General features: G+C 43.1%; 1 protein-coding gene and 1 long non-coding RNA gene across 3 annotated transcripts in view; one reads left to right on the plus strand and one right to left on the minus strand.

Moving 5' to 3' along the window:
• The window catches only part of LOC148481918 (uncharacterized), a 71568-nt gene extending 65004 nt beyond the window's left edge, over nt 1-6564 (plus strand). Inside the window, exon 3 of the long non-coding RNA XR_015871810.1 lies at nt 6518-6564. This is a non-coding gene — a long non-coding RNA (uncharacterized LOC148481918). The remainder of the gene's footprint in view (nt 1-6517) is intronic.
• The window catches only part of ADAMTS17 (ADAM metallopeptidase with thrombospondin type 1 motif 17), a 300141-nt gene that overhangs the window by 110175 nt on the left and 168164 nt on the right, over nt 1-21802 (minus strand). For both annotated transcript variants that reach the window (XM_088452708.1, XM_088452707.1), the window contains exons 11-14: nt 19944-20045; nt 19237-19382; nt 9714-9880; nt 9470-9597 (exon numbers count right to left, since the gene is read on the minus strand). In XM_088452708.1, coding sequence (XP_088308834.1) covers nt 9470-9597; nt 9714-9880; nt 19237-19382; nt 19944-20045 — 543 coding nt within the window. The remainder of the gene's footprint in view (nt 1-9469; nt 9598-9713; nt 9881-19236; nt 19383-19943; nt 20046-21802) is intronic.

Raw genomic sequence — 21802 nt, forward strand, 5'->3', positions numbered from 1 at the left:
TCTCCCCCTCCTGCTGCATACCTGATTGCGGGCCAGCGGGACACATCGCAGACTACCTAGTACTGACGGGTGAGCTGCGGGTGTGCTCTGCGGCCATATATAGGTTTGGATACACACCTCCACACACTCGGACTAGGATCCGTACTACTTACCCCGGGAAGATCTAATTAATAACAGCCAACTGTGGATCATCCATCAGCAGCCCCATCTATTTAATTATTTATTTACAAGTGCGGGACGCCGCACCAACATTCAATTATATCACAAAACTCATTGTGAAATTTATGGTCTCCAGTTCCTGCTTCACCACTGAAGCACCATTGCTTCAACAGAACAATTATTGATTGATTTTGCTTTTTTTCTTGTTTTAATCAACCCCCCTCTTTTTGCCTTCAGAGACTGAACATTGCCATACACGGCTTATATCCCACAAATTGACTGTCATTATTCAGTCAATGAACTACCATCCTTTTAGTTTATTAGCTTCCACCTTTACCCTAATAAAGTCTTATAACAATAAATCTAGTTTCGAAATATCAGTAATTCACATACCTACAATTAACACACACTATCTAGTTATAGGTTCTGAGTGCATTGTATTGATCTATGACCATAGATCAAGTATTTGCATTTAACATAGGAGGGCAGACACCCGTCCCAAAAGGGTCTCGTCATAAGCCCCAATGGTCGCAATGGTCTTGACCATCGCGACCATCAACCTCAGTGGTCGTTAGAGCTGTGGGTGTTAACCCACAGCCTAAAGACCGACATGGAGGCGGCTGTTCAGGATGCAAGCGGCCGCCCTGTTTCAGAACGACCGCTTGTATCCTACGACCGCCTCTGAATGAGGCCCTTAGTGTGGGAAATACTAAATATTGGCCTGCTCATAACTACTGTAAGTACCAATCCCCTGTGTATAGAATAGTAATGTGTCCTGCACTGCACTGATCTGTGTCATGGGCTGTCTCAGTGCTAAGGCAGAAGCCCAGTTTATGTCAAAATAGGAGAACAAGCTTTCACTGGGGAACAAGCTTCCACTTCTTGGGGTCAGGCAGCAAATGATGTTGGTGCCATCACGGATCATCGCAAAACCGCGCTGGTACATAGTTTACTCTCTTCATATTTATAGTGTCCCTTGGTGACCACCCGGTCCCTGACTCTGAGACATCAGTCGTCGACTGTGTCCAGTCGACAACTGATATCTCAGCTGCAGATCAGTCACCACCATTCTACAAGGCTGATGGCTCCAGTAGAGTACAGGAGCAGTAAATCCTATAAATGAACCATGTGGTCACATTCCCTACAGCTCAGCTGGCTGGATACTGGCCCAAATAATTCAACTGGTGTCCACCAGGGGCAGGGAGGCTCCTCTCCTTCGTTTTTTTGTTGCAAGGACAACTAGATCCTGGAAACAGCAGTGTCCAAGAGGAGGAGGGAAGAGGAGGAGAGGGGAGGGGCTCTTCTCCTCTAGCCAAACCACCTATTGGCATATTTGGTATGGACTGCGGCCATAATCAGCACACTGTAATGAGTCAGTGACTCATTATTAGTACTGCTGATAATACTGGTGGCTTTGGGCTTCTTCAGTGCCGCAGACCCCAGTGCAATGCATCAGCTGCACCACTGGTACTTCCACCACTGGTGTACCTGTCTCTCTGTCTCCCACTTTGTTTGTATGTTACCTATTTTTCCCCACCCCCCTCCAATACTTCTGTTTCCTGTCCTTTTTCTCTTATCTGATCCAAAAATTCACAGAACACTTCCACCACACCTTCTCCCCCTCATCTGCCACTTCTCCCCTCCTTGAACCTGATTCAGAGGCGCATGCAAGCTGCAGGCAATGCCGATGTTCATGTAGTTGAGCGATGTTTTGCAACTGTATATGCACAAAAATTTCCTATATATTCAGAAGCGTTACAGAGTGTACGCACCAAGGCGCTGTCACAATCGAGACCGACCGTGTTAAAAAGTGATGGTCATTACTGGGCGGTGACTGGGGGGGGCTACTAGTGCACACAACAATGTTCTGTTCAGTGGGTTTATTTTTATTATGGGAGTGTCGCGGGCGTGTCAATGCAAAGCGTCCGTGTTCTCAGACACACAGCCGCAGGCACAGGAGGTCATAGTCAGATGGAGAAACTGCACCTGCCATAGGGCTGGTCCAAGTGGCGATGGTGTGACCAATGGTGGCTTATAAGGACGCACCAATCAGTATTACATTGCACACATCTTCTGCTAAGAATCTGCAGCTAAGAATCGCAGGGACACGAGTGAGTTTTTCTCAAACAAACACACAAACTTACCAAGAATCGTGTGAGTGAATCGTGTTTTCCAATGGTGTATGGAATCGTGTTTTCCACTGGTGTATGTAATCCTGTTTTCCAATGGTGTATGGAATCGTGTTTTCCAATGGTGTATGGAATCGTGTTTTCCAATGGTGTATGGAATCGTGTTTTCCAATGGTGTATGGAATCGTGTTTCCAATGGTGTATGGAATCCTGTTTTCCAATGGCGTATGTAATCGTGTTTTCCAATGGTGTATGGAACCCTGTATTCCAAATGTGTGAGTTCAGTCATATTTGGATTAAAGAGCTGCCTGTGAGGTGGATGTGTAGAAGAAACACTGCACTGTATAATGGAGAGAAAGGGTTACTTTAAAAATGTTGTCCTGAGTTTGCTCCATTTACGATCGCATTAGCAGACTTGATTCATGGTAAATCCCTGTGTTCTATTCCTGTCTATCGAAAGTATTTGCAAGTTTGGACAATGGTGTACTGACTTCTATTTGTGTTTTCAGCTGTGATTTGCAGATAGATTTGTGTTTTAACACCCATGTTTGCCTTTAGAAAATCTCCGTGTTTGAAAATCAGGGGAATCTCTCACTGGAATACTAACTTAGCCAGATACGATTCTTAGTAAATATACTCCTAAAAGTGGGCATCTCAGTCCTTGCACATTTGACAGAACAGATGTACATAAGGGAAAGCATTTGTAGCATTTGCATAAAGTCAGAGATGCGCCACCGCCTACAGACGCTGCTGCGTGTGCTTTTGCGTGTGACTCACAATCAAGCCCTGTTTTCCTGTTGTTCTGGTCAATATGAGAGGTAAAACCAGTACTTAGAACATGGACAAACAGAACATAAAAGTGTCAGGTCAGCAAATGGTCTCTTTTTTTTTTTCTGATTATCTCGATAGGAAACTTTTGGCCTAGGGGTGCCTTAAAAGAAAAAGCAGATTCTAGGTTGCCATGATTCAAGAAAGTTTGGGGACCAGTTCTCTACTTGTGTACACCCATTTCCCCCCTAGACCTAGTACTCTTATCTATGGATGGCTAGAAATGTCGCCAGTGCTTGTATTGGCTGTCTTTGGGATAAATCCATGCATGGACCCATGTGTCAGAGCAGGAAAGTAGCTTGTTAGGGAAAAATTCATCAAAAATAACAGCTGAAATTCAATCTACTGTAATTAAACTAAAGTGTAAGGGTATGCAGATGGGCCATTGTGCTACTTACACATTAAATGGAATACGACAAAGAAAAACTGAGATGGAACAGGATTTCCTGCTGGGAATACTGGTTGGCAGAAGGCTGAGTAGCCGCGCACAAAGCAGAGGCTGCACAGGAAAAAACAACCCTGGGATGCATAAAAAGGGTTCAAACTCAAATTGATGGAAACATATGTATTACCACTGTCACCAGCTAGACCACACATTGTATATAGGGGGCACAGTTTAGGCATTACAGAATATGATGGTGCACTATAAACAAATGGTGAGAAAAAAAATAACACTGGAACTTAAGAGTGTTTCTAGGCAAGGATTGTTTACTTTGGAGAAAAAAAAAGAAATGACATAATCTATAAACATATAGAAAATACATATAATTTAGCAAACTAACACAGCTTTAAATATTTTTTTTTTCCAGAACCCTTCACACAATTTATCTAATGCTAGTACATCTGCTGGAAAGGTTTAGTAATGATGTATATGTGCTTACATGCCGAAAGGATGGGTAGAAAGAAATGTCCCCCTGCATCTAACTGGATGTCATTGGGACTCATCCATTTAAGAAAGATTTGTCATTTACCTGTGTGTTAGATCACTTCCTCAAACAACATTAATGATGCCTTTTAGCAGATGTCCTATAATAGTTAGCATGGGAGAAAGTGGCAGATGTCAAAAGGGGTTATACTAGCATATGGCATTGGGGCGAGGGAGAGATTTTGTAACATGTCCACCCAAAAGGTGGAAAATATATAAAACCTGTGATTGTTCATACAATCAGGCTGGTGGAGAGCTGAGCGATCACCTGTCTGCAGAGCGTAGATTGTATGCATGAGCGTAACTACCATAGGTGCAAGGGATTGCAGCTCCTATGGGGCTCAGAGCTTTGGGGGAGACCATCTTCCTTGACAAAGTTACATGTGTAACATACATTTTTCACCAATGATGGTGAAAAATGGGTATAGAGTGTTCGGTGCACACGGGCCCGTGTCTAGGAGGGCCCACACCGCATACCCATATTTTTAATACTTACATCTCCGAAGTCCAGCGTCAGCGGTAGCAACTCTTTACAAACCGCCTGGAAAATGGACACTGTTGCCATTTTTTCAGCGTTTTGCGCATGCGCAATAGGGAAATCACCGGGAAAATGGCTGCTGCGCCAATTTCCAGATGACCTGCACATGCGCAGTAGACTATGGGCACAGACTAGTGCCCAGAATCTACTGCTGCGCTCTGTCAGTGCCCTGTCGGCCACCGGGGAGAGGGGAGGGGGCCCCGGATGGAGACTGCACACGGGCCCCCTCTTCTCTTAATACACCCCTGCTTTGGGCTGTACATCGGGGTTCTTACAAACTTTTGCTTTGGGGCCTTCAAATACTTAGTTACACCCTTGACTGTATGTTTTCACACTGCACATGCTCCGGAACTGGGCGCATGCCAGTACAGACGATGCAATGTCGCACACTCTTTACGTATATATTGCATCTAGTATAGGGAAGCTAGAAGTGATGTCTAGTAGCACACAAAGTGTACAGATGGGGGACGTGCGAACCTCAAGATGCGTACAGCTCTCAATTTCCATCCAACCCTGCATCAGCCTCAAAGCCTCTTTATGATTTATGTTATCCATGTGGTACCAATATCACATATTTTATTCTTCGCTAGAGAAAAATACCTAGTGGATTAAACTGTACAAGGTAAAATGACCAGTACATAGGCAATAAGAGAATATTATCCACATTTCAGCCCTGAGGTTTGGTACTCTTTAAGAACAGTAACTATGGATTGGCATGTTCAGTTAATGCACATAATGCTGGGATTAGGCAGAGTGGATGGTCTCATTATGGAGAGCTGCTGCCCCATACAGCAACTGTAAGAACTTCCCTTCGTTCCTCCTCCATGGCCCCCAATCTGCTGACTGAGCACTCCCAGTAGTATTCTGGCATAAACATCCCCAGCTGTTCTGCAGAACTATTTCCATCTCTAAGACTGATAAACAAATCTTTATAAGACTTAATCTGAAATAAATGCTCCGATTAGCCCTCCTCCGAAAGCACAGCAGAGCCACTCATCAAATTAAGTCCTTGCAGTTGCAGGCTGACTGTCACTATATCATGCACCTGTAAATAATTGCCCAAAGTGACCAGGAAGTTTATTACTGTACATAAGACACTGTATTACAGAGGATAAGATACACACAGTGCCCAAGCACCCAGTCCCTGCCAGCATCTCGCTGCTCTAGACTGGCACCTCCAGTGGAGCATGGGTTGAGCTTGCTGGGCAGAAAATCACAATGTTTGTGAAACTATTCCAATAGCTGATGAATAGAATCGGAGTAGAGTTCAGCCCGTTATGTGACTTTGGGCCTTTATGTATATATTTTCACACATTCTATTTGCTAAAGGGATCTATCAATATGCATTTCATTTTATGGGGCATATTTATCACAATCCACATCTCAGATGCTGATGGGATGTGATAAATTTGCCCAGATTTGCAATGCGATACTTATACATCGCAAGGAGGGACAGAGCTTGCAAGTAGCCATTCTCTGCACATCTAATGGTATTTTTCTCGATAAATACTCTGTGTCATGCCTTCAGCATAGGGTTATGTTACACTAATTCACATTAGCAGCCCCACCTAGTGGTCAGGACAGCAGCAGTTTAAAGCTGATCTATTTTGTCCTTCTTAACATTCCATAGCAGTCTAGCAATGCATTCTGGGCTAAAGGAGCTGTAAGTAGCCATTTTCCTTTTCACATGGTCCCAGATAGTCATCATTACATATGCTCAACCTGGTACAGCATCCGATGGTGAGTTCTAAGCTTCAACTGTGCCATCATATTGTAGATCTGCTTAGTCAGTAATGCATGTTAGCTGTACTATGTGACATTGCAGCCTGTACTTTGCATACTGTATGTTTCATGCTGTTTGCATATCCCATATTATGTATATGTTTGCCTTGCATTCCCATGTACATATAGTAATCGCTTTTTATTGTTTGTTTACAGTTTGAGCATCACTTATCATCGCACACGTGCACATTTGTTTATACGCATCGATCTGTGTACATCCATGTAAGTTCCTCTATCGAATAATAAACTCAGTTCTTCAGATCACATCTGACTGGATTATTGGAAGATAGAGTATTGACTATGCTGGCTGCTCCAAATTTGTCAGACACTTAGGGCCTGATTCAGAGCCAGACGCTATTTGCGCTCGCTCGTTCAGAAAAAGGGGCCGGATATTTAAATAGAGCGCTCGCTCTTTGCGGTCTGTTGACGCCTCTATGTCTGAACGAGCGAACGAAACATGCGCTCGCTATTTTTTTAAAAACGCCCCCTGGCCGCTCGCATCCTACGTCATCTCTGCTATTTATTAGTTTGACCGAGTACATCGAAAGGCATCTGAACTGCTCGCAGTGCTTGTGGTAGCATTTTCCTACCACAATCATGCGAGCAGTTCAGGCTAAAAGACAACCAAGTGACGTGGTTGATGACGCTGCTTTGTTAATTATGCACACCCTTAAAACGCCCGTTTTGACCGTTTGGCACGCCTGCGTTCGGATCTCCACTCCCCATTTTCAAGCACCTTCCCCTGTTACCACCCACAAACGCCTCATTCTGTAACTCAAATTAGCAGGCATTCGCTATTTTGCGAGCACACAATTTCCGACCGCATGTGCAGTTGTGCGAACATCGCTCGGAGCGAACGAGCGGCCGCTTACGAGCGGCTCTGAATCAGGCCCTTAGTGCGGGGCAGTACACCCTGAGAGTGTGACTGCGCATGCACCACTGCTGGATGACCCCCTCTCCCCTTCCTCTCCTGTTAAGCTTGCACTTACCTCCGTTCAGGTGATCTAGGAGCTCTGCTTTAAACTGAGATGCCGGTTTACAGCACACATTAGGTCACCAGTGTCACAGAGCAGGAGCTCGGATATCAGCTGACAGGATCACAGAGGAGCTCACCGGATCTTTGGTGCAGGTAAGTGTGTTTTATTTTATTTTAAATAGTTTTTTTACACTGTGATCAGCTTGTGGTCTATTTAGAGTTAAACGCATGAAGCTGATCACAGGCGCAAGCACCCGGCTCTGCTCTGCCTGACAGAGCAGGAGTCGGTGAAATGGGGGTAAGCTCTAATAACGCTATCTCCAGGTGGCGTTATTATCACAAGGCTTCCCCCATTATTTTTGTACGATTCAACATTAATAAATCTATTTCCCATATTATATTAATCGACATTGTCGCAATACAAAATCATTCAAAATAAAAGTGGTTATAAACAGACTCCTAACCAATATCCTGAACCGCATTCAAATAAATACAATTTTTATTTCATTCATTCAAAAGAGAAGACAATGCAAGAAGAGGAAAACATCCAATGTGCAGCGCAAAACCAACTTGGGCCACACGCAGTGCACCTGAAGTGCACTCAGATATCCGGCATAGGCCCGTATTCAATTGCTGGCGAAAAGTACCGGACTCTTTGCCTGCCGGACTTTCCGCCGTCATTGCTGGCTTTGCCTCTGGAAAAATATCATACTCGTCCCCGCTTTTCGCCCTATTCAATTGCAAAGGACGCAAAAACGGTGAAACTCAAACAGGCGAAAAGTGCTGTCAGATTTGGGGAAATCAGCCTGACACCCCCCAAAAGATGCACTAACATGGGGGATCACTATAGATCCCCCCGAATAGCCCTGCTGAAGGTATTTGTTGTGCTTAAATGCTCTCAATAGCTGCTATTTAGCATCTTTGCACAAGTGGTGACGAATAGCATTTAGCAGGTTTTTTTTTTTTTAAAAATAAGTAGTCCCAGCAAATTTGATGTACATGAAAATGGGTGCAAGCATGGTTAATAATTGCTAAAGTGAGGTTTTAAAAAATGTAAACAGCGCACCTTCAGCATGCACCTGCAATCAAAAAAACACCCGAGGCATACTTGTGGGACCCCCTGGAGTCTATTTCACTATTTTGCTACTTTTTAAGTTTGTCCCCCAACTTTGAACTTTTTTGCCCCCAAAATGAAATAACTTTTTTGGGGTGATCTGAAGGATTTTTGTAATCTTTTTTTTTTTACCTTAGGAGGACTGTCCCAAGGCTGCAGGGGTGTTTCAGCAACTTTGCACCCCAAACCCCCAATTCTGCACTTTTTTCCGCCTGTATTCAGAGGCGAATCTTTTCCGCTGCTTACAAGGCGCAGACTTTTCGCACCGGTGAAAAGTGTTTGAAATTGAATACGGGGATAAGTTCTCACCTGGCGAAAAGACGTCATCGGCGGAAACTTTTAGCCGAAAACGGCTTTTCGCCAGCAATTGAATACAGCCCATGGTGCTTTTGTGTGTGTAGCACGGGGGCAGTGTTTGTAGAGCAAAGGAAGTCTGCAGATGCTTAGAGGAAGAACTGGCCAGCATGATGGTGCTTCTTGCAAAGTAGATGTGGAGCAGCAAAGAAACTAATTCTCTTTTGCAGGGTGCGAATATAGTAAAAAAAAAGAGGCTGAGAGGGTGCTTTATTAGGGGGCTTTCCTCACTGTACATAGAGGAACACAGCCCTTTCTACTATGCTAAAGGATTTGACATTTGCATTAGCTCAGACCTGCTGGTCTTTGGGTTTTGTCCTATACTTATAATGGGATAAATTCTGCCATTCAACTGGGGAGAGACTTTACTATATAAGGACAGTAGTGGCTGGGGCTGTATGATACAATTACAATAAAGAAAGCGCCCATTAAACTTTATTGGCCCATCTCTGCTATACAGAAGACACTAATGTATGTAAATATACAGAGCATTCCATCTGAATTATTATTTTAACCTAATGACTATTCTAGGAAATATGTGCAGACCCTCTGTGTATTATTACAATAAAATAACCTCACACCAGCATGGATATACAATCCCTTAGCAATACATTTTTGTGGACACAAAACTAGGTGAATGTAAAAGACATGAGAGCTACTCCACCTGGCACCTGCCATGAACGCAGAGATCCATCTCATAAGGACCACATGGGGTTCCATCCAGGACTCGATCTGACACCAGCACTGGGGTATCTCGGCCCACGGGGGTGCAGTACAGCTCACATGGTTTATCTAGAAAATATAAATTCCCAATAGTTAGAGAAGAGCTGTAAATAGATTTATTACCTGAGAAATTATTGGAGACTACAGTGAAAGCAGCAGATGTTGTACATAATGGACATATGTACCATCGATGATGACAGCTGTAAGGAGACTCCTCTTCTTTTTGGTGTTGCGTTCATGGGATTGACACTGATGGTCCCTAAAGCTTGAAACTCCTTTTGGACACGGTAAGTTCTCGCACACCATGTGCTCTACGCTCGCTCCTCTACAGCTCCGACCTCCAGGACCCGGACTGTCACAAAGCAAACATCTGATCAATACTTGAAAGCTCGTAAATCAAATACAATGTATTCTGTTATTTTGAAGATATTTAGTGGTCTATTTACTAAGCAGTGTTAGGAGACAGAGTGAAAAGTGATAAGAATGTGATAAGGTGCCAGCCAATCAGCTCCCAACTGTCATTTTTCAAACAGCCTGTGAGATGACAGTTGGGAGCTGATTGGCTGGCACCTTATCACTTTCTTACCACTTTTCACTCTGTCTCCTAACACTGATTAGTAAATAGACCCCTTAGTGTCTGTTCATGAGGCAATGTACCTGCTCTAATAGAGAGCACAGTGAAAAACTATTTCCATTCCTTTATTCATGTTTCCTGGAAGTCTTTCAGTCTGGAGGTTAATAAATCTGTATTTGAATTAGGCCGTGAGCTAATGCTATGTCTATCTGCACAATAGTGTTACATTTCCGTTCCTTCTCCAACTAATACAAATAGCTCATTACAGTGATTTATGAGACGCATTTACAAACTCTGCTGGAACTCTAGACAACAATTTAGCAGAAATTCTGAAACAAAGATAAACTGAGCCAGAACGTCAGAGAAAAGTCCTAACTCAAAGACATCATTACAGAAATGAAAACGCAGCTTGGCTTTTTTGAGTATTCTAGCTGAGCAAAGCAAATTGTTGCAGAAAACACATATGTTCTGTTGCCACATGAAGTAGTTATGAACAGAGAACATGCCTTAAGTCTCCATGGGGCCTGCAGTTTATACTTGCATGTAGGCTTTGGGATTGGACTAGAAGTAAAATATGCACAGAGCATAAACTTGGTCACTTGTTTAACTCATCACATTATTGTCATTTATCTAGCACCAATGAGTTTTTTTATGCCACAGATCACGGATCTACTAAGAATCATGTTTGCCTGTATATTTTCAATTGATGGTGATACTGACTGTGTATTGGCCCCTTCTCAATACAATCCGCTGAGCAATGCACAGATCACTTCTTCTGTGTGTCGGGTCATAGGTTAAATATAGGGTTAAAAATTTGAAGAAGAAAAAAAACGGCATGGGGACCCCTTCCCCCAAAGTATAACTAGCCCCAGACCTCTGAGCCCATTCTTGTACTGAGAATTTGGGGGAGAAACGGCGTGGAGTACCCTTGTATTTCCAGTAACCAGCACTGGGCTCAACCAGCTGGGTGGCTTGCACGATAGCAGGGAGACACACAACGTGGGGTCCCCCTGCCATAATGTAAACAAACCCCAAACTGGTCAGCCCAAGGCTGCCAATCCTCAGAAAGTGGGGACCCCTGCCAAGGATGCGGGGGTAATGGTGTAAAATAAAGAAATAATATTGTTCTTTACAATGGGACTACAGTTCCCAGCAAGCCTGCCCCGAGGCACTTGTAGAACCATAAGTGCCGGCACCTGTACTCCACTGTAAAGAATATATTTTTTTTTAAAAAGACATCACGCGGACACCGAAGGATTTAACCCTTAATTACCCACTCATGCGAACTCACACTCACTTTGCGAACCCACGGATACAGAAGCACTTTAAGTACATACTGTACTTTAGAGCGCTTCTCTGAGAATTAAGAGTTAGACCTATCTCAGCTAATAAGTGGGCGGTTTCTATGTCAGTGCAAGCTGATTGGCTAAGAACGGCCTGACTCTTAGACAATCATGGCTATAGTGAAGGAACCCAAGTAGGTTCTGTCATTCTCCGGGAAGCACTGTAAAGTACAGTATGTAAGTGTATCTGTGTCTGTGAGAGAGCGTGAGTGGTAAATAAAGGGTTAATGAAGAGCTGGTAAATCCTCTGGAGGATTATTTTATTATTAATATATTGGGGTCCCCACTTTCCGAGGATTGCCAGCCCTGGGGCTGATTATGGCAGGGGAACACCACGCTGTGTGTATAGCTGGTTAAGCCTGGTGCTGGTTACTGGAAATACGGTGGAACCCCGCGCCATATATCCTCCTGAATTTCCAGTACCAAAATGGGCACAGAGGTTTCGGGGCTGGATATGCTTTTGGGGGTGGGGGCCCCACGCGTTTTTTTTTTCCACATTTTTAAACCTTTATTTAACCTAAAATACTCAGATCTGTGAAGTGATTTGGCAGAGCACGCAGCTTACAGACACCTCTATTGAATTCTTCTATACTGCTCCGTGTTCTATTGCATTTTGAAAACGACTCTTAGTAAATCCACAAGTTTTATTCCTGTTTACTGAAAGTACTTGCATGTTGGTTCAACGGTCTATTGACTTCTATTTGCACGTTTGGCCCTCTATTTCTGTGTGGGATCGTGTTTTTGTACTCGTGTTTGCCTTTAGTAAATCTCTGAGTTGCAAAACAAACGTAATCTTGCACAGGAATACAATCTCAGCCAGACACGATTTTTGTAATGTTACCCCTAAGCCTCTAGTGGGTTACCCTGTAGTGCTAATGACAGATTTCTCACATTATAACATACTGTGTTTCGGTATAAATTGTTTTGACAGCTCTTTGAATATTATTTCACTTTCACCCAGAACCTGTATTCTCCTTGTTTCCATTTGCAGATAGCACGTACCTTCATTAGACAGAAACTGTTGCATTACACCAGTGGTTCTCAAACTCAGTCCTCAGGACCCCACACAGGTCACATTTTCCAGGTCACCTAGCAGGAGCATAGGTGTATCTATTACTCACTGACACATTTTAAAAGATCCACAGGTGGAGCTAATTATTTCCCACATTATTCTGGGAGGAGACCTGGAAATCATGCACTGTTTGGGGTCCTGAGGGCCGAGTTTGAGAACCTGTGCACTACTGGGTAGTTACAGCTCAGGATAATAAGCTAAATATCACACACAATATATGCACAGTGTTGGACATGACAACATTGATAGTATCTGATACTGCCTGCCAACCTTTATGACCCTTTGTACTGTTTTGTTAGCCGTTACTGAGTAATCTGTCTTGCATAGCAATATAGAAACAGAAAAAAAACAAAATCTCATGTCCTAGTTATACACCCAGGACCACCTACTACACTGCGTTGTAGCCAGATTCTGTCTGCCCTGGAAGCACCTTTCGTATTGCTGAGTCCGCTCATTCCAGGGAATGTCACCAACGTGCTCTGGTACTGTGAAATCATATTAAACCTGATAATTGATGGCTACACAATGACACTATATTATTATATGATGTAATTAGCTACACAATAAAGTCCTGTGCCTGGCTATAAGCGTATGCTGAACATTAATATAAATTAATTATAAGCATTTGATTTAAATTTAAATATAACTTCAATTGAGCAGTCTAACATAATTCGTGGAACACACAGGTAACAATATATAGTTACAATATTCTGCTGCTGACTGCTCTCCCTACCTCACTTTATGCAGCCAGTTATATACAGCTGTGATAATTAGAAGTTTGCAGACCCTGGTAAGAATAAACTAGAGATCCAGATGTCAAAAGGTCTCATAAACTCAGCTGAAGGGGTAATATCAGAGCCAAATCATCCCTACTGAGAACTGCAACTTAATACAAAATGTTCCAGTTGAGCAAGCTACTTGAAATAAATAGCTACAACATATAAGTTTTCCCTGGTTCATACAGCACTAACTCAGTAGTCTTTATAACTCTCTGGGGTCCATCCAATTACCCGCGAAGGGGGCGTGTTGCCATTACAATACAGCCGCACTGACTCGTGCTGAGAGGGGATTCGCGGCTAATTGGTTTGAGCCCTCAGTTTAGGATTAGAGCTGAAAGAGGAGAATCTAAACTACTTTATCTAAACCAGGAGTCGGCAAACTTTTGCTATCAGTGTGCCAGCTAAAATCTAGCGTGCCAGTTCTATATATATTTCTGATTTTATCATGCCAATGACAGATTAATGGGTTGTCATCAGTCAAAGAGTTCTGGAAGGCACGAAAATTACTTTTTTGATTCTTATAATAGGTTGTTTTATATAAGACTACAACCAAACACAACAAAATGCATAGTCTGAACTAGAGATAAGTGGTTCGGTTTGACTCTTTCGCCAAATTAGCGCAAGTTCGGATTTATCGTATTGGCTATCCAAAACACGTGAGAACCGGATAGCCAATAAGATGCAGTTTTTGAGATCAGAACATAACCGACTAAAACCGAACCGCTCATCTCTAGTTTGAACGCAAAATAATGCTCAAACCAACTCCATCACAAGATGCCACGTACGTCGATTAAGCAGTGTTGCTATGAAACTGAAAACAGACTGATTTATACCGCTTTTATGCCTAAATTCCGGGTCTTATCCGGAGGTTGGAACAGTGTTCCAAACCGGATCAGATCTGGAATTTAGCCGGCGCCGATCCAGGATATTCCCGAGTCGGCACTGTTCACACCGGAACCGGGTCTTCAGTGACTCGGCTCATCTGGCGTAGAAGTGGAAGCTTGGAAATGACATCATCTCCAAGCGCCACTGAAGCTGCCCAATTGGCCCGGCATGCGGCGTGCTCCAGGTCATAGTGACCTGGATCGCGCAGTTTACACTGCAGGGCTTCACGGGTTATTCCCATGTTGAAACCCTGCAAGTTACCTTGGTTGGATTGCCGGGTCACTCGACCCGGGAATCCAACCCTGTCCCCTTTTACACCAAGGAGCTACCCGGGTTAACCCTGCAATAACCCGGGTTTTAGCTCTGGTGTAAAAAGGGGTATTACTGACTGCTACCGCGTGGAGAATAGAACATGTGAGAGTGGGGGAAGTAGTGAGACAGGTAGGATCAAATAATTGGAGACCCTTGATCTCAAAAGTTATAATCTATTTGTGAAGAAACAAAGCTCTCATTCAGAGGGGGCGATTCAATTGCTGCGTGGGCAGCAATAATAAATTATTGCCCAGTTTTGCAATTCAATTGTTCTAGGCGCTCATTAATTATCACCCCCTTCACGTCCTATTAGACTGGGTTTAGCCATGTAAGGGCTGTATTCAATTAGCGTAGAAAACAGACGTTTTTTTCACCATTGGCAGAAATGGACGTTTTTCGTCAAAAAACAGGCGAAAACCGCAACAGGCGAAAAACAACTGGAAAAAAGTTTTCATCCCAGAACAGGAGAAAAAAATTGAAAAATCCCTAAAAAATAAACAAAAAAAACTTTGATAATGGTTTTAAAGTATTGGGTATGATTTCTCGGGGGCGATATGGATGCATCCAAGTATTTTAAACATCACACGCAGTCGCAGCAAGCTGATTTTAAATGGTTTTTACGACACGAAAATATACTTGCACCCACTTTAACGTACCCCCAATTTACGTGGAAAATTGCTTTCTATCTTTTTTCAGCAAGCTTTTTTTTCGGCCAAAATATGCGCGGTCGTTTTTCTCCAAAGTATGCAACTTACAAAAAAAAAAAATTCCGATAATTTATTATTAGGGGGGCTGTCCAAAGGGTTCTGAAAGAAATCCCCAAACTTTTAGCCAAAAATAGGGATTGTGCCATTTTTTTTTCTCCTGGTCTGGGATGGAAAAAACTTTTCTACAGTTTTTTTCCGCCTGTTGCCATTTTCGCCTGTTTTTTGGCGAAAATGTAGCCATTGTTTGTCGAAAAACCGGGCGTTTTCACCAATGGTGAAAAAAACGGGCGTTTTTGCCAATCGCAGCCAGAAATGCTGGTGCCGGGAGCTATCGCGTTCAGATGGTGCAACAATTGAATTGCTCTGTCGGCCACCTTAAAAAAATAGCCGCCAGCTAAGCAATTGAATCAACACATGGACTTGTTTAATAGCTGTAAAAGGTAACAATGCATGTTTTCTGTAATAGATGATCATTCCCTTGATGTGGTATATGAGCATTACAAAAATCAATACAATGTCATGTAAATACAAATTTTTAATACACATGTAAAAGGGCTTTTAGTGGCAAAGCTTCCAACAGTATAATATAAAAAAGTAGAACATATTAAGCAAATCAAGCCATGTTCATGTTAGAAAGCAGTGTCCCTACTGAGCATACATGCTGGGCACTAGGACCCAGAGTCTGGAGGAGGTCTGTCCTCCAAGCTGATGCACTCCTACACATCTGACTGCAGCCACCTTGCCTGTACTTAGTATTGTCTAGAATGACAAGGTGGGAGACAGAAGTCTCCTGTTTAGCTCTATGTGAGAAACCTGACTAATAACTGTTTTAAAGCTGTTCCACCATCCTGCACAACTACCGGCTAGCAGTGCACACTCACCCGCTGTATAGGACCCCGTTTCACACAAGCTTCACTCCATTATTTAACAGTAACTATGACTGTACCTGCTATCTTCAAATAAACAAACACCACTGGTTAAGTAACTGGGCTGTTCATAGTTTGAGTCGCTGTTGTGTGCCTACAGCATATAACTCTGCAGTATCAACACCTGCACACACATTGTTCCAAGAGTTCACAATCCACTCCTTGATCCATACAATATCTAACTTCCTTCCCAATATTCCATGTTCTCTTTGAAGTACAAAATCTCAGATGGTCCCACTAAAAAATTGTTGAGACTGTTGAGAGGTATGGAATGGGCAGGACAACACGGGCAATTTCAAGCTGTTTGGTGGAGGTTGGAGAGGAACTGTAGGAGCAATTAACCATCATCTAGCAGAGGTTTATCATTCCTTAATTTGCCTTGATAACTATAATTTGTTATCGCCATATATCGAGGCAAAAATAATTCATTTTTCACCCCCATTTATGAAGAGTCTCTTGCCAGGACAGTGGCTTTGTTCGGACCTGGCATGCCTAATGTGCAAGCGTGGCCTTCGGATCCCTTCATGGACACCTATTGGCTACGATGGCTGACTACAGAGCTGTATATGGTGTGCAACACTGTTTAACCTGCATGTGATGTGTCCTGCAGGCGCTGCTCAATTACAAGATGTAGTCTATGTGTACTTGGAAGGGTCACATGAACCAGCCTCATTTTCCTGTTTCAGGCTTGGCTCTTGCCAGTGTCACAGCGATACTGCCAGCAGTAAGGTTTTATTTCACTAAACACAGAGTGCAAACATATCTTTTATTCCTATGATTAAACAGCATTCTGTCCTGCACTTGCCGAGCATCCCTGCAACTGGAGATACCTCACACTGCTGGCAGCACTCACTGGAGTGACCACTAACGTAACATTTAATCCAAGCCACAGGATAGTTTTTTTTTTTTTTTCTATGCAAATCACTGTATACATTTTCAATGAACTATCAGCAGAGGAAAGCTGTACTATAAGTAATGACATACAGTATAGGGAAATTCAGGTGTATAGTAAATAAATGTTAGGATAGATGGGAGTATGTACAGATTGTGAAAGAGTCTCAAAATGGGGGTGAGACTAGGAGAAGAACAAGGCAGAGTGGAGGGAAACAACATAGAGAAATAAGCATAAGGGGTTTACTTACTATGCAGCAGCTTCTAAAAGCCGTTGCTTCCCAGCACGTTTAAGCACGAAATTTAAAAGGGCAACACCTTTAATATCAAAGCAAGGGGTGTCCTGCTATTAATAGCATTGCTCTTTTAAATTTCAGACTTAAACATGCCGGAACCCAGCAGCTTACAAGTCCCTACTTAGGGCCGTGTTCAATTAGAAGCGAAAAGCAGTTTTCCGCAAAAAAGTGTTGCCGATCTTGTCATTTCGCGTGGTCGAAACTTATCTCCAAATTCAATTCCAGACGTTTTTCGCCTATGCGGAAAGTCAATGCAATGTAATAGGCGAAAAAGATTTGCCTGAGAATAGCAGGTGAAAAGAAGTGCAACATTTTTAATTTGGGGTGCAAACGTGGGGAAACCACTCACCACCCTTGGGAAAGCCCCCCAAAGGACAACTGTGTCAAAAAATGCGGGGGAAAAAAACATAAAAACACCACAAAAGAGCACTTTCATTTTGGGGGCGAGAAAGTACAAAGTTGGGGGACAAGCATAAAAACTAGCGAAATAGACTTCTTGGGGTGCTGTAAGGAAGGGCCAAGTGTTTTTGGGATTGCAGGTGCATGTATGAGGGTGGTTTCTCATGTTTTTTTAAAAGTTCACTTTAGAGACATAAATATATGCTAGCACCCATTTTCAACTACCCCAAATTTGACTGGAGTACTTGTTTTCACCAAAAAATAAACTGCTTTATGCCATTCTTCACCACTTTTACAAGGACGCTAATAACAAGGATTTTAAACAACTTCAGTACCCCAAATAGTTTTATTAGGGCTATTGGAACACTTCGACATTGATCCCCAATGTTGGTGCATCTTTTTCAGGGGTACACACTGATTTCCAGTATTCTTACAGTACTTTTCGCTTGCTCTGCATTCGTCGCTTGCCGTTTTGCCTGGTTACCAATTGAATAGGGCGAAAAGCGGGGACGCGCACGATAAGTTTCCGCGTCCAAAACACGCGATGTAGGCGAAAATTCGGGCAGGTGGAACTTTTTAGCCGAGGCGAAACTAATTGGATACGGCCCGAAGTAGGTAAAACCCCTAATGATCAAGAAGAAAAGAGATAGATGATGAAGAAAGAGGAAAACCACAGAGGAGAAGCAGAATGTGCTTTAGAATGAGGGGGAGAAATTGGGTCTCTTGTAGGTTGGGGTTCTAGCTCATATTTAGGGTTCCATCTCCCGCTGGGCACACTTGACATTTATTGGTGTTATGGGCATCGGATTTTATTGTTTACCCATTCGTTTTACACTCTAGTGAATTTTGAATAGAGTTCACTCATTGTTAGCAGATTCATTATCTCATGTTGTATCATGCGACTATTCTATTGCTATGTTGCAATGTACTTCAATAGAAAAAATATATATATAAAAAAATAAAAAATATATATATAAAAAAATAAATGATGGAGAAGGACAAGAGAGTTAGAATAAGGACCAGAGAGATGAGCTGTACGGCAAATAGACAAGAGAGTGAGTGACTAGAAGAAGGTAGTGGAAACAACCTAGAAGAGGAAGGAGGCACGGGGAAACACAGGCAGGAGACGGGGATAAGGAAAAGAGATGTACACAGAAGTCAGACCAGCAAAGGAGACAACAGTAGTCGTGTTGCTGGGAAACAAATGAAGGAGAGATTGAGAAGGGGACAAAAGAGACAAGTATTTGGTGCCACAAGAGAAAGATAGACAAAACAGAAAAGGAACTAATAACAGGTGGAGGGGAAACACAGAGCAGTGAGACTGTCTAAAGTAGAAGAGGAGCAATACAAGGCTGGAAGAAGAACACACTACAAGGAAGATATGCAGCAGAACACATAAAAGAGCATCAAGTAGAGGACAACAGGAACAAAGAGAGCAAACAGTATAAATGGAAAGTGATAAACTAATAAGTATGATAAACAAACATGTGACCTGTTCCCCGGTGAAGCATGCTGGGCACTCACGGTGGGTTGTCACACTTTCTCTGCCTGAAGCGTGCTCCGGTTCCACAAGTACGACTGCACATGCTCCAGGGGCTCCATGCACTCCAGTCTCCATCCACATGCTGAGGGATTGGGGTCTTGCTCACACACTCCCCAGCTCTGCACCACTGCAATATAAACTCCCAGCGTTGACAGAATTGTCCAAACTGACATACAATGTATTAATGCTCATGTTTATATGCTGGCCTAGGATCACAGATCTATCGGTTACGTAAGAACTAAATTGATTTGCTGGAAAGCCCTTACTACTAACAGTGGCATTCTATGCAAAGTATCAACAGGAGACAGACTCAGAAGTGAATAAAAATGTTTTACATGAAAGGTGACCCTGGACATTCTAACAATGTGAAAATGAGCGATGTTCTGAGATTTTGCTATGGTGACATACACGGCTGGTTTGCCGTTTAAAGAAATTGTTGGTTTAAATCCCCTGGATAATAAAACAAACAAACACAGAAGTGTATAGATTTTGAAAAATCGTGGTACATTTTCCTCCTAGTCTGCAACAGTCTTGTGTGGGGAAACACTTTAATGATTGTAAGATGACAGGACGGGATAGATGATCATTAAAGGCTTCTTTCTTTTACCTTTGCTGCATAAGTGACAGGCAAGCAACAAACTAATGTGTCATTTATTCTGTATCCTATAGATCCTCTAAAGCTACTCACCTTATCTGCTCCACATTCTGTGCCATCTAGCGGCGGGTCCAGTTTGGTTTTGCAAGAGGTATCTCCCTCCACCAGGCACCACAGACCCGCACACATCAGATGCTGAAATTAAACAGAACACACATTTTTAGGGTTTCATGCCTTCGCTACAGCTGCCTAATTTTCATTGTGCATTTCAACTTTGACTTTGTACACATTTAAAACGATTTCCTGTGCTTTAAAGTCACCATTAGTACAGATTGAGTGGTGTTTCGCTATGACTGTGGTACGAATATCACGCAAATTTAAAGAGAATGTCACTACATTACACCAAGGCTCACTCACTTCAGACGTCTCATGCCGCATTGCGTATTGAGGCTAGGTATATGAAGACACATCTGTATGACAACCCCCTTGAGTGGGGCTGTTGCTAGCCTAACCTACCCCCTCTGGTGCGGACTCCCATGTACAGACTCTACCCTGAGCTATCAGAATGTTGGCCAATGTCGCAAAAATATGGTTGCGGCAGTAAGTATGTCACTACCAGTAACGCTAATGTCGGCATTTTGCAAAATGTTAACATTTGCGATAATTAAACTGTGAACATGTCGATATTTTGCAGATGTCGACGTGTTAGCTGTCCACATTTCAGCAATGTTGATATAACCTATTGGGTGGGACCTACAGTAGGTGGTCAAGCTGACTGTTGATAGTGGATGTTAGGCCACACAGATGTCCTTAAGCACGTTTATTTTTAACAGCAGTATACAGCAGTAAAGAGTTAACAGTGGTACACACAGTAGTAACACAGTGATGCATTTGGTAGCGGTAATACTCAGGGTAACAGTGGTGATCACACAGGGGTAACAGTGGTATGTGCACATCTGGAGCCTGCAATGCTTACTCACTCATCTTTGCTATATTGCTTGAATCATGGTGGATGGGGACCATTGCTGAGCAGCAAATATCGAATAATCCCACAGATTCTTCATGGGACACTGTTTTTCTTGGTACGTAGACTGCAGTAGGTTAGCCATTTCCATAAAGCGCATATTTGTGAAGTGTGTGGCTTATTGTTGTCACATAGACCATTTATCCCATCCCTGGCAGACAAAGTTGTAACTCTGTCAAAGCTGTCATAGGCTTCTTGGTGGCCTCCTTAGCGAGCGCCCTCCTCATACAGATTCTCAGTGTTGAAGGACAGCCAGTTCTAGACAAATTTACAGTTGTGCCATATTCTTTCCAATCATTTATGATGGACTTAACAGTGCTCTGGAGGATATTTAAAATCTTTTAAATAGTCTTATATTCTTCCCTTGATTGGTGCTTTTTTAAAAAATGTTATGAATCGCTAACCTAGTCAGAGGTCAAACGCAATGCAGGTTCTCCCCAGTGACCCCGCAAGGGGACATAGTCTTTGCTGCTGTGCTACGCAGGTCGCGGACCCCCAGGTAAGTACCGGATGTGACTTGTTTGAGTTGAGCAAGACCCCAATACACAGAGAAGGCAATAGTCATTAAGGGATGTAGTTAATATGTGTTCCGGAAGGGATGTAGTTAAGATGCCGGCGGTCGTGATGTTGGCGGTGGAACCTGGTGCTGGAATCTCGTCCCGCGGACAGAATACCAGAGCTGGAATCCTGACATCACTTGAGATGCTGACCCCAGAATCCCGACAGCCGGCACCCCGAACATAACTATAGCGGGTGGGTTAGATTTACGCCGCGGCGGGAGGGGGGGTTAGGCTTTGGCACCACCAGGGGATAAGGGGTAGGCTGCGGGGGTGGGAAGGATCTACGGTTAGGATGTCCTAACCTGTCGGGATTCTGAGCTTCGGGATGCCGCTGTCAGTCTTTTGACCACGACATCCCAACTGCCGGT

The sequence above is a fragment of the Taudactylus pleione genome, unplaced genomic scaffold (genome assembly GCF_031769625.1).
Source record: "Taudactylus pleione unplaced genomic scaffold, aTauple2 ptg000556l, whole genome shotgun sequence".
In the NCBI taxonomy this organism is placed as follows: Eukaryota; Metazoa; Chordata; class Amphibia; order Anura; family Myobatrachidae; genus Taudactylus; species Taudactylus pleione.